Source organism: Electrophorus electricus, chromosome 2, assembly GCF_041902795.1.
Source record: "Electrophorus electricus isolate QZ-2024a chromosome 2, ASM4190279v1, whole genome shotgun sequence".
NCBI classification, from domain to species: domain Eukaryota; kingdom Metazoa; phylum Chordata; class Actinopteri; order Gymnotiformes; family Gymnotidae; genus Electrophorus; species Electrophorus electricus.
Genome location: NC_137498.1, coordinates 27,478,135 through 27,490,829, shown reverse-complemented (window position 1 = coordinate 27,490,829; position 12,695 = coordinate 27,478,135). Strand labels below are relative to the sequence as shown.

Sequence of the window (12,695 nt, the reverse complement as noted above, 5' to 3'; positions counted from 1 at the left end):
GTTGCTATTAAAAAGTAACGTCATGTGTGTATTCCAATTAACGTTTTTCCACCATCATGACTGCATTTCAATTGATCACGAATTCGTCGCCATACGGTTTGCGCATGCGCATCCCCAAACTGGACAGATATGCCAATCAGGTCTCTGGTCGCAAAGACTGTTCGTTCGTAAATGTTTTGATCGTCCGTGATCGCCCCCTAGCACACTTCCGGTAACATCGGAACAACTTTTGTTTGTGCTTTTCAAGATGGCGGCTGGAATGTATCTGGAGCATTATCTGGACAGTAAGACCATTGTTTTATAGTTATTATGGGTTATTTTATTCTGAGTATTTTATGATGTACGCACATAATTTGGTTTATTAGTAATAATTCTACATATTTTCCATGGTCTTATAAGATAACAATACGGTTGTTAAAAGCCTTGGCCAGCCTCCCGAATCATAAAATCATATTAACTAACCTAGGTTAGCTATCTTATGGGCTAGCGTTAACAAGCTAGCAACGATATTTATATTTCAGAAACTACCTAGACAGTGCTAGTCATGAGAATGTTTTACTTTTTAAAGTGAATTTTACAAGCTATGTTTTACTTTTAAAAACGTTTCCCATATATTACAACCTACTCGTTTAGCTACTTAGCTAACCTAGCGTTACAGTACCGAACTAACGATAGATAGCCGATACTTTCTCACAAACTCGCGCTAGTTTACCAGGGTAGCAGGCTTTAAGTGCATGTGCGCCAAGACAAAGTTCCTAATTTGACAACTGATGATAAACTATCCAGCTAGGTAGCTAACAGCTACCTTGATATTTTTTGTGAATCCCACTCGACGTTCTTACTAGCACACTTCCAAATATCTTGTGTCGCACCTACAAATTAATGCGCAAGACTGTTCGATGTGTAGGGCGTAGCAAAGCTTGCTGTGTTTCATGACATTTATGTAATGGGTCTGTGGGTTTTGTTGTGTCTTTAGGCATAGAGAATCTTCCCTTTGAACTTCAAAGGAATTTCCAGCTCATGCGAGATTTAGACCAGCGCACTGAGGGTAACGCATTTTCATTTACTTTTTATTTATTTATTTATTTATTTTTTATTTACGATACAAACATCGAAATTAACTCCTACATACAAGAGTAATTTATTTGCAACCTTGCTGTATTGTCTCTTCCTTTGTTTAGATTTGAAAGGGCAAATAGATTCCCTTGCTCGTGAGTACACCGCTAATGCTCGGACTCTTTCCTCGGAGCAGAAACTTTCTCTTTTGAGACAGATTCAGCAGTCCTATGGGAAGTGTAAAGAGTTTGGAGATGACAAGGTCCAGCTGGCCATGCAAACCTATGAGATGGTTAGTCCAGCACTTTATTTCATTCTTGGCAGTCTGCAGAATTATTTTCTTTTGGTTAATTTGTTTTTTAACATTGAAAGATTTCTCAACACATTAGAATGTTTTGTTATTTTCTATAGTACATTTAACCAATCCATTTAGGTTGTTTGATATTTGAATGCCCAAGCAATGCAGAAATAGCCTAGAATAAAGTTTAAATAAGTGATTGTTGACATATATGTTTAAAGAAAAGGATTGGTATTATAATTCATAAATAAATTAATTAAAAACATTATAATAATGGAATGCTGAGAACTCATTCAGAATTCAACTTTTTTCAAAGTCAAGGTCAAAGTCAAATTTATTTCTATAGTGCTTTATACAACAGCCATTCACACAAAGCAAATTTAAAGATATCTGAATCCAAAACCCCAGTGTGCAAGACAAAAGGCAGCCGTGGCACGGAAAAATTCTTAAGCGCACGAGGAAGAAACCTTGACAGGAACCAAGACTCAAAAGGAGGGCCCATCCTCCTCTGGTCGACCAAAACAGTAACAGTATAAACAAAAAAGAACAAAAGTAATAACAATAGTTTAGCGATGAAAGCATATATTAGGAGTCCTAGTCTTGGTTTGATGAGGGCATCTACATGTGTCTAAAGTATTTTAGAATCAGTATAAATGTTCCTGGGAGCCAGTACAGTGTTACTAAAATAGGCATAATATGACAAGTTCTAGTTCTTGTAAGAACCTCGGCTGTTGCATTTTGAAATAACTGAAGCTTGTTAAAGCACTTAGTGGTACAACCAATGTAAGGCATTATAGTAGTCCAATCTAGAACATTTGCAGCATTTAGCCAGAGTGACTTATAAAAGTGCTTTGTCATTTACTCATAGAATATATCCTAGTACAGACCAGTAGGTTAGAGTCCTACATACCAATGAACTAGAATACTGTAGAATGCAGGGATCAATGCTGATACCTAAAAGTACAAAATACATAAGGTCTATCTTAAACAATGATAAGTGCAATAAACAATAAGTGCTAGAATTTGTTAAACAACATAAACAATACCCTACAATAAGTACTTATATAGTCAGTCAATATGGGTGCAGAGTCCGTTGTCCTTTAAATATTCTGCAAATAGATGGGTCTTCAGTCTGCGTTTGAAGAAGTGATAAATGTATGGTCTAGGCTTTATGCATCATGTAATTATAGAATATTTAGAGGGGAATATGTGGGAGTGACCACCGAAATGATACCTCTAAGCTGTAAATGTCAGTTTGAAAAATTTGAAACCTACAAATATAGTGTAATATACTAACATTCAAAATAACTACTTTGAAAGCTTATTCATGTAAACTGCCATTTTAAGACTTTGTGCACAATAAAATCCTCTTAACCTTCATTTCAAAGATGGGTGTATCCACCTGTGTTTCTGAACTACTACTTCCCTATGCCCACATTCTGCAGTACTGCTTCCTTGTGTCCACTCTCCAAAATGGATACTAGGTGATGGGCCTTTTGGTGTTGCTGCACCAACCCTTTGCACGTCCTTATCCACATTTTTGCTGTTCTCCCACTCTTTCTACCTACAAAGTTAATCTTTTCTCAAGACACTTTCATTCCTCCCTTTTTCTACTTGTTCGAAGCTTTTTGTTTCCTCCCCTTGAAATTATAAAATGACCTTTGGGTATGTGCCAAGCAATATATATTTTTATTATTACTGTTAGTATTATTTCACTACCCCCCCCCCCATTATGTTTCAATAGTTACAACATAACCATTTGAAGATGAAATAAGTTTATAAGCTTTCATTCGTCCAACCTTTTGTCAAGAAAAGAGGGAGTCATTTAAAATTTTGCCATTAAGCTAATTGGTAGAGTGAGCTTCATTCTGAATTATATCAGCTGGTACTTGTATCAGTTTCAGCCTCTGATTATGCAAAGGAAGTGATATTTTATAAGTTCTCAGTTGCTCAGCATATAACACTGAAATAAAAAATTACTGACAAATCACAGAACTTTGAATGCTATGTTTCAGGAATAGTCCTGTGAGCATTTAGAGAATCACACATTTTATATCCCCATCTTTAACTTCATCATGAGTCATCAAGATCAAAGCTTTAAAGTGTTTTGTTGTATGATCTCACAATATTAATGTTAGTTTAAGATTTTTTTTCATATGTACTAGAGTTCATATGAAATAAAATATTGTAAATCTAGTAGTAATGAATTTTGCCAGCCTGCTCTAGTTTTTTTTATTGTTCAAGTTGTTAAAAAGCATGATTATAATTTTTTTTTGTTAGATGAGTTGGTTAAAAAAAAATAACTTTCTCGATTCTTAATTATATGGTTTTCATGTTACTTGATCTGTTTACTGAAAAAGAATACATGGGGTTTTGCACTATTCACTGCTACTTTAAATACTCAAGTTCCAAGGAATAGATCTCATTCAAAATGAAAGCATTATGGCCACCTGAAAAATTAGACTGTATAGCTACCTTATGTCTGATAACTGTGACCTTTTGTGTTTGCTTTCTTTGTAAGGTGGATAAACACATCCGGAGGCTAGACACAGACCTGGCACGCTTCGAGGCAGATCTCAAAGAGAAGCAGATAGAGAGCACAGATTATGACTCCACTTCTAGCAAGGGAAACAAGAGTAAGTGTCAATCTTAATTTATGTATCTAACTGTGTCGGTCTGCCCGTTTGGATAGTTAAATATTTTGCACATAGTAGTTATTCCAAGCAGTCTGTGTGGTACTGTGCAAGATTAACATTAAATTAATTTATTTATATTTTCAAATCATTTTTAAAGTTATTTAAAAATTACCAAATTTCATTTGAAGGTGAACTTCGGGGACCTAAGGAGAAAAAAGTGTCTCGTACCCGGTCAAAGGTCAAGAACTCGGATGATGACTGCAGTCCTAAGGGTGGCCAGAAAAAAGTCAAGCTAACACAAACGTGGGGAGCAAATGACAAGCCTTTGTTTTAAGACCAGACTAGATTTATTATTTCAATTTAAATTGTCTTCTGCAAGTATGTGATAGGAATATGCCATTTAAAGCAGATTCTTTATTTCTGTTTAACAGTGAGAATGTAGCAATAATTGTCAATATAACCTGGTATTTAGTGTCTAGACACTGCAGTGATGTTTTGGGGAAGACACATTTCAATTTAATTCATAGTAAATCAGTTGCAGATTGCAATAAAGCAGGTTTTTAATGCCTTTTTCCTTTGCTTCTTCATATAACCAGTCATACTTGCTCCACTAGGTTGAACAAAAAAGGAACAAACCCAGGTTATATAGTAATTTGTGTGTGTGTGTGTGTGTGTGTGTGTGTGTGTGTGTGTGTGTGTGTGTGTGTGTGTGTGTGTGTGTGTGTGTGTGTGTGTGTGTGTGTGTGTGTGTCCTAAAATGGCTTGGTTCATCAAGAACTATTTTTGCTACACTCAAGCATAAAAAACAGTTAACATGTTAACCTAATGAGAAAACTCACACCTAATGCCTAACATGTATTTGTCCTGTTTCCTCTTGTCCAGGGCTGAGTTTTCTTCTCCTTCAGTAAATTTTGGGAATGTTCACCCCTCTGATGTGCTGGATATGCCTGTGGATCCCAATGAACCAACCTATTGCCTCTGCCACCAGGTCTCCTATGGAGAGATGATTGGCTGCGACAATACTGATGTAAGATATTTATCTTACTTTGAAAGTGAATTTGATAACATAGGAATCGAGATTCTAACACTTCAAGGTACACACACCTTTTATTTCCCTGTTCGAGGAAATGTAACATTTTGTGTTTATACATCTGTGTGCTTCGTGAGCTTTAGTACTGAGTTCTAACTGGATCTATCTGGTTATATAATTATGCAATATGATTCTATTTGAGTTTCATCAGCCATGTTGACTTAGAATTTAATGGAAGAACATAAGAGATCATTGTCTTTTTAAACCAAATTTTACAAAGTAGCTAGAAGCTCATAAAATTTCAGTAACATTTTTGAGCATTCAAACTTCATTTGAATTTTGCCAGTTCCATTTTTACCAACTAATGCGTTTATCAAATGTGGATCAAGGATCTTGTTAAACAGTTTTCTTTTGAAGTAAATGTAGTTTGTACCCCTATGAATTAAGGATCTCTACATTTACTGCTAAGGTTGCTGTAATTCCTCCTGTTTTATTTGTAGTTGGATTTTTTTTCTTTCTAAAATTTCTTTCAAAACCATCATGTATATGGACTTTTGTATAGTGACATGCTTATGATTATGCTTTATGTGACTGTATGTCTGTGTCTCCATAGTGTTCCATTGAGTGGTTCCACTTTGCTTGTGTGGGACTGACCACCAAGCCCAGGGGGAAATGGTGAGTGCTAATGTATTGTGTCCTTGAAATTGCAAACCTGAACTTGGGAACTTGTGCTGAAAGAACCATGCCCTTATTATTATCAAAATGTTTTGAAGATTATGCTGCTTTTCCCCCTTTCTTTACAGTTTTTTTGTATGTGTCTTGCAGGTACTGCCCAAGATGTTCACAGGAGCGTAAGAAAAAATGAACATTCTTAGAAAAAGGATGAAAAAGAAAACAAACATGGGCAGAGCAGGAGGTAGAAAGAAAAAGGAAGAGAGGCATAAAGTGTTTGATCTCACCCCCCTATAGACACTAATATAGAAACACTCTGCTAAAGCTGGTGCTTGTCCTCCTCTCCTCTATCATCTTTCTTCTCTCTGTCTGACAAAAAGAAGAGGATAGATGGATGAAGGAGTCATAGTTACAACTGTAGTTTAATTTATGTTTCCAATATATATATATTTTTAACATGTACATTTTCATTTTGATTTTGGGATGGTTGTTAATTGGTTGGTTGCCTTTTTTTTTTATATGCATTTCATGCACAAATCAATGAACTCAACAGTAGATAAATCAGGGAGCATGTCACTTAGTCCTTGGACATAAATATCCACTAGTCGTTCTTAAATACTTTTATGGTTGAAATTTACAGTTATAACTTTCCATGGGTTACTGAACCATTGTCATTTTGAGATCTTGCTGATGCACAATTTTACTGCATATTCTAAATGAGCCCATACACTTGAGCTTCAAGGTTTTCCCTACCAGGTACCTTGGATAATTGATATGGGGAAATGCTGAGCTGCATACTGTTCTATTCTAAAACCAGGGCTTTTCCATTGTTGCATACAGTTACACTTGCCGCACATTAACCCATCTCACTTTTACTGGGTTGAAACTCCAAATTCAGGTTCATTCCACAAACTAGCTGCTGTGAAGGAAACTTCCTCTGGTGCTTATAAGTTCACTACTCAATGAACTGAATCAGTCAAACTATACGACTTTCCGCTGGACTCTATAGCATTAACACGAGGTAATGAGGTACTGGACAAAGTGCTGCAACATCATTGCAACAACACTCGTGGGCCAGACTCCTTTGTGTATTCATCCCGCTGTATTGTAAGCTATGAACAAAAAAGGTGAATATTGCTGTGTTTGGCCTGCAGATTGGGTTTTTATTATTCAGTTTGACTGGATGTTGGTGCTTTTGAAAACATTTATTGGTAAAATGTTTGGTTTGAAAGGTTTGAAATTGGTTGCCTACTCATGCGAAGCTCTCCATCATATGGCTGATGATGGTGTCTGAGTTTGCATAGCAGATTTTGTCAGCAGATCACAACCTCTACATAAAATTGTGCAAGATATAATACATAATTGAATTCTAACATGAGTGTCTGACTTGGCTGCTATATTATGAGAAAGCATTACATTATATGAATGACTAATTTCTGCCTTATAATTGAGTTCCCATGAAGTCTTGTTTGTGATTTGATCTGATACAGATGTTCTAATAAGTACTGTATTGTACTAATGTCAGATGTTGGGCTTTGTGTCTTCCATGTTGACTGAACAATACCTGATGTCTGAATTGGACTTGTGTGTTCTATAATCTTGCAGTCTCTTTTATTTTGTCTTAAGAATGTTCTTGTATGTCTCCTGTTTTAAATCATGTAATAGCTTTCTAATTCACTTTTTTTTTATATATATATATATATATATATATATATATATATATATATATATATATATATATATATATATGGTAAATTTTGATTGATTAGGAGCTACATAAATATAATCTTATGTGTGGGCATGTGGCATATGTTGTATACTGAAGTTAGGTAGTTAACCCAAAGGAAATGTATGTACATGAATGTTAAAATGAAAAGACAATAATTCTTAGTAAATTTTATTTGGTGATTTCTAACTTAAGATCAATGCCATTTACGCCCTGCCTACTTCTTATTCCAATAAGGAATCAGATGCATTGTAATACACACAGAATTTAGGATTCGTTCTGTTGCACTTGACATTATGACCTAAAAGTATTCCAATTAAGGCATCAAATGCAGAAGGTAAAGTAGGTTCAACAGCCAGAAACAAAAATCATCACAGTTTACAGAAATTTTGTCCTAGGCAAGCATTTCCAGTTTAATTGCACAATAATTGTCACAAAGCCACTGTAGTATATACTATCCTGTACAAGAAGAACTTGGTGGATATTTATCTCAAAAAGATCACAAAGTGTGGCAAATGTTTCATTTGTATTGCAGTTAATATTTGCACCACAAGGTGTCTGGACTGCAGGCCATCAAACATGACTACACAGATGTTATTGTAGAATTATAAATATATGGTAAAGCCCAGGTGGCTTCACTGTAGTGTTAAGTCTATTCTTTAAAAAATTATTTACAAATATTTTCACCCTCGAGGAGTTTCAGAACTGGGTTCAAATCAGTTGTATAGATATTGTCAAACCTTTTACTGTAACAGGCAGTCAGGAACTATTACCCTTTCTTAATTGTAAAGTATCTGTGTTGTGTTCATTAGACTAATCTGTAATTCCTCTTTTCTGTATGTACTAACAGTTGTTGCAAAAGTAAGGACTACTGTTAAAGCATTAAATTTTTTAAGATGAGAGAATGTACATACAGATATGAAAGGATCATTGGAGCTTTGCCTAACATGCATAACCTAGACATAGACATACAGAACATGTCAAATTACTTAGAGGTACTCTAGTGTTAAACATCACTTAACTTTTTTTTGATAAATGCTGGGTTTTAGAATTACTGATGGGGTTAAAATCCTACAGGGTATGATTTTTTTTAGCATAATTTGTAACTAAAAAAAACAAACCATTTAAAACAATGTTCATTTTAATTTATGCTTAGGTAATCAACTGTAAATCAACATACATATCCATGTTACTGTTAGAGTGGTAGGTAGACTCCCAGGATCACTTTTGTTTGTATGCCTAGCATATATTTAATAGAAAGGACATAATTTTGCTGCCCAAGTCTTAATCTCAGGCCTAATATGATGTCTACATAACTGATACCTTGGCAGATTAAAAATGTGAATGATGTGTCATTACTGTTGCTATTATTTTATATATGCATTTTTAATCATATAGACAGACTAGCTAATCTGTTGCCATGTATAATTCTTCAGACACGTAATCACTAATCCCAAAACCACTGCTAGATGTTCATGTGGAGAACCAATCAATGTGGCTTTAAAACTTACATGGGTAGTGACAGTTGTGGGTGTTGGGCTGGAACAAATTTATTAGGGGTGTTCCTGGCGTTTTACATATGTAAATGTCACTGCTGGGTTAAGCAACTCAGAAAATCCAGCAAAGTGGGTCCTGTGATCAGAAACTCATTGCTGAATGGTTCAAGAATGAAGAACACAAATTGTGCGTGGACACAGAAGGACGGAATACCTACAAGATATTTGTTTCCAATAAAGTGGCTGGTGAGTATTTATCTACATGTGGCTGTTTATATTTTCTTAAGCATATTTCTGTATAAATTAAAATAAATTATATTTACTAAATACATACTTTCCTCCTTAACAATATGCATCCTCTTTACAATGTATTTTACCTATTTGTTATTGTGTTTGTCCTTTATGGTGTTAGATCATTTTTGTTTATATTATAGGAAACCTCTATAATATAACCAAACTGTGGGGTGGGGGGGGCATTCAAAAAAATACCATTTTGTAATACACAGATTTGTAAATGCGGAAACAAATTCACTCTCCCTGATTATTTACTAAATAACCCAATGTACACTGTAGATTAGTTTATTGTAATTAATTTCACATTTGTGACTTTGCTTTGTATTTAGACTTCATTTATTATTTTTAAAAAGCACCCGGGTGTGAACTAGAACTACTCACATAATTTTGAAGTGGATATATTGGAATCTGAATCTTTCCATTTAAAAGAATATTAATGACTTTAATGGTTGTGAGTAGTGGTGTATTAATTTGGAAAAACTTTGGCATGCAAGAATGGCATCCTTGCACTGTTAAAATGGAAGGTGCATATCATTGTGGACTCAAATCATTGTAAGTAAGTTGCAAGTAAAAAAACAACAAACAAAAACAGTAAATAGATTTTCATTTTTATTTAGAGGTCCTGAGCTGAGCCTGAAAAAAAGATGGAATCAATGGGTGACTGACAATGAGTGATCTAATTATTAAGTCCTTCCCAAAACACATTCTATTCTGTATGTTGACATTTGACGCTTTGCCTGGTGGTCTCGCCTGAAATGTCAGAGATCCTGATGTCACCAAGTGGGGTTATATTGTGTAGCGGTCCTGTCTTGCCCCTGGTGTGTCTGTAATCCTCTCTCCATACCCTCCACAAAGATGACATAGATCATATCACAGCCACTGAGTCATCTAGCATGGCTCCCTTTTCTCCAGCTGTCACACTCAATCTTTCACTCTAACTCTGTCCTGTCCTGCAAAGTTCATGGAGAAGGTGTGTGAGGAAACATGTATGTTTAAACCTAGCATTTGGGTAAAACTTTATCATCTTAATTTTGCAACATGGCAAAAAGAAACTGGAGCATTACCTTAATTACATTAAGTACAATTTGTCTTTGAAGCAAAAGTATTTCAATTGCACTGTTAGAGCATGTGTAACATTTTGTGAAATCAAGGAATAAATATTATTTTAAGACACAAGAAATGTAACAATTATTGCGATCATGTTCTATAACCTTACTATTTTCTGTTGATATCTTAGATTCTGAGGTCTTGGTCTTTTTTAATAAAATAAGAATAAGGTAACTTTATTGCAAATCTATTAACTTTCACCTTCATTTGCTGGCAATCAGTAAGATTAGAGCTGAAGCTTTGGTCATAAATCCTGCCTGACAATTTAAATGCGCTGATGCAGTGGTAGGCGTTTGGTACAGGCCATGATTGTACCATTTTAACATGAAGATTTGAATAGATACAGTATGGTCTGGCCATGCAAAATGCTATTGCTGCCCTCTAGTGGGTGACATCAATACCCCTTCCACCCATCAGTGTTTTGAGTTGTCTTCCTTACTAGAAAAGTCAATGTTGTGGCATCCAGTGCCCTCTTCATTGATGCTAAACTTATGGTGAGAACTCCTGAATACATCTGAATAATAAAAGCACAATAATTCTCTTCTTGTTTGAATCTCTAATTTAGCTGTGCTGTGAAAACCCCCATTGATTAAACACATCTCTTTTGAATTTTGTGCAGAATGCTTCCTATACAGCAAACCGTTTTACGTCTTTGGCCAAGGTCATCCATGATAATTTTGGCATCAGTGAGGGACTAATGGTAACACTGATATTCATCCAGCTTTATTAATTTAAACTCAAAACAGGTCAGCCTAGGAAATTTTGGCCCAAGCTCTGTTTTCCTTTGCTCAAAACCAAAGCTCTTTCTCCCTGTACCTTCATTCTCCAGATCTTAATGCATGCAATCACAACCACACAGAACACTGTGGACAGCCTGTCCAGTAATTCTTTGAGAGATGGGCGTAGTGCCAGCCAGAACATCATTCCTGCTTCCACTGGAGCCACTAAGACTGTAGGCAAACTCATACCAAATCTCAATAGGTATATAACAAAGGATGAGGGGAATTGTAAGCAAAGTCCCATACAGACATACTGAACCTTCTGTTTAAAAGTATTCTGTGTAGTGTCATATTTGATGGCATTTGGAATATAGAGCTAGACAATAATTAATTTACAGTGACTACACTTTGCTCATTAAATGTGTGCAGCTTTGCTTAGTCACTCTAGGAAAGTGGTATGAATAATCATTATTATGTGAATAATCAAAGGGCCTGAATAATTATACATCTTAAGATATAATGGAAAGCAACATTCTACTTCATGCTATATTCTACTCAAATATAATAATATATTATATTTTATCTACATTGTGAAATCCTGTACAGCTGTCTCTTTAAATTAATATCCTACTTGTCACATTATGCAGGCTAAATATTAATAAATTAAAAGAGTGATGAAGGCAGTTGCAGACAGCCTCCTGAGCAGAATTCTGGGATACACAGAGAAACAAGTACACGGTCACAATTTAGGCAGGAATCTAGGCACAATGAATCAAGGGTCATTTACTGTTATATTGAAATTTAAGTCTGAATTATGGCAACAGATGTTCCCTTACTGTCAGTAGGTATCGACAGACCTGTGTATCGACAGTGACTCCCACTCTTCTTACTTTTCTGCCAGCGCTGGCATTGCACACTCTAACCATTTTGTCAAGCTGGTTTCATGGTACCATAGTTGGATTCTAAGGAGCAATATGCTTTTGGAGAATTGTGCTACTTATAATAGTATATTTCAAAAAGACCAGTTCACTAACCGATCACAGAAGTATCTCACATAGCAAATTAAATTAGAAGCTTACGTTTGTATTGTGTGAATACAATCTATCATGTTTTTAATTGAACTTTGGTCTTGCAATAGTATGGTTTGCACACTGTTATTGACTTTATGGTCTCAGTATCATCCAAAGAGTAAAACTACCAATATACCTCAAATCTTCTTTCTCTGACAATCTACGCTACTCAATCACGCTACTTAAAATCTCCTAGGATGAAACACTACCAACGTTAGTATTATCATAATATTGCACAGTTTTCATTGCCATGTCATATTCAAGTTTTATATGATAATAAAAGTTTTAAATGATGATAAAAAGAGCGTTTTTTCCCCCAAGAATTTTACATGGTAATTAATCCGTTCAGTGATGACAAAACAAGGAATTTAATAAGCATTTGTAAGCTTTTGTCGTTCAGTCGAGAGCTCTTAATGAAAATTCCTTATCTTGTCTGAGATTGGTTAAAACATTTAATTGGACATTTTCTCCAGTATACTGGACATTTAGTTTGTCTGCAAAAACATGGACTCGGCCTACTAGTTTGTACGGTGCCACGTCGTCTAAGCTTTGAGACAATGATAAATACAGTAATAATGAATTATTCTTTAT

At 35.2% G+C, this 12,695-nt stretch overlaps 1 protein-coding gene across 1 annotated transcript; it reads left to right on the top strand.

The window, feature by feature from the left end:
- Positions 1 to 207: 207 nt before the first annotated feature.
- ing4 (inhibitor of growth family, member 4) lies at positions 208 to 8,773 on the top strand. Its single transcript, XM_027002345.3, has 8 exons — positions 208 to 284; positions 977 to 1,048; positions 1,182 to 1,348; positions 3,876 to 3,990; positions 4,179 to 4,293; positions 4,873 to 5,017; positions 5,634 to 5,695; positions 5,846 to 8,773. The coding sequence occupies exons 1-8, from the start codon at positions 248 to 250 to the stop codon at positions 5,883 to 5,885; spliced, it is 753 nt and encodes a 250-aa protein (XP_026858146.1). The 5' UTR covers positions 208 to 247; the 3' UTR covers positions 5,886 to 8,773.
- The last annotated feature ends 3,922 nt before the right edge of the window (positions 8,774 to 12,695 follow it).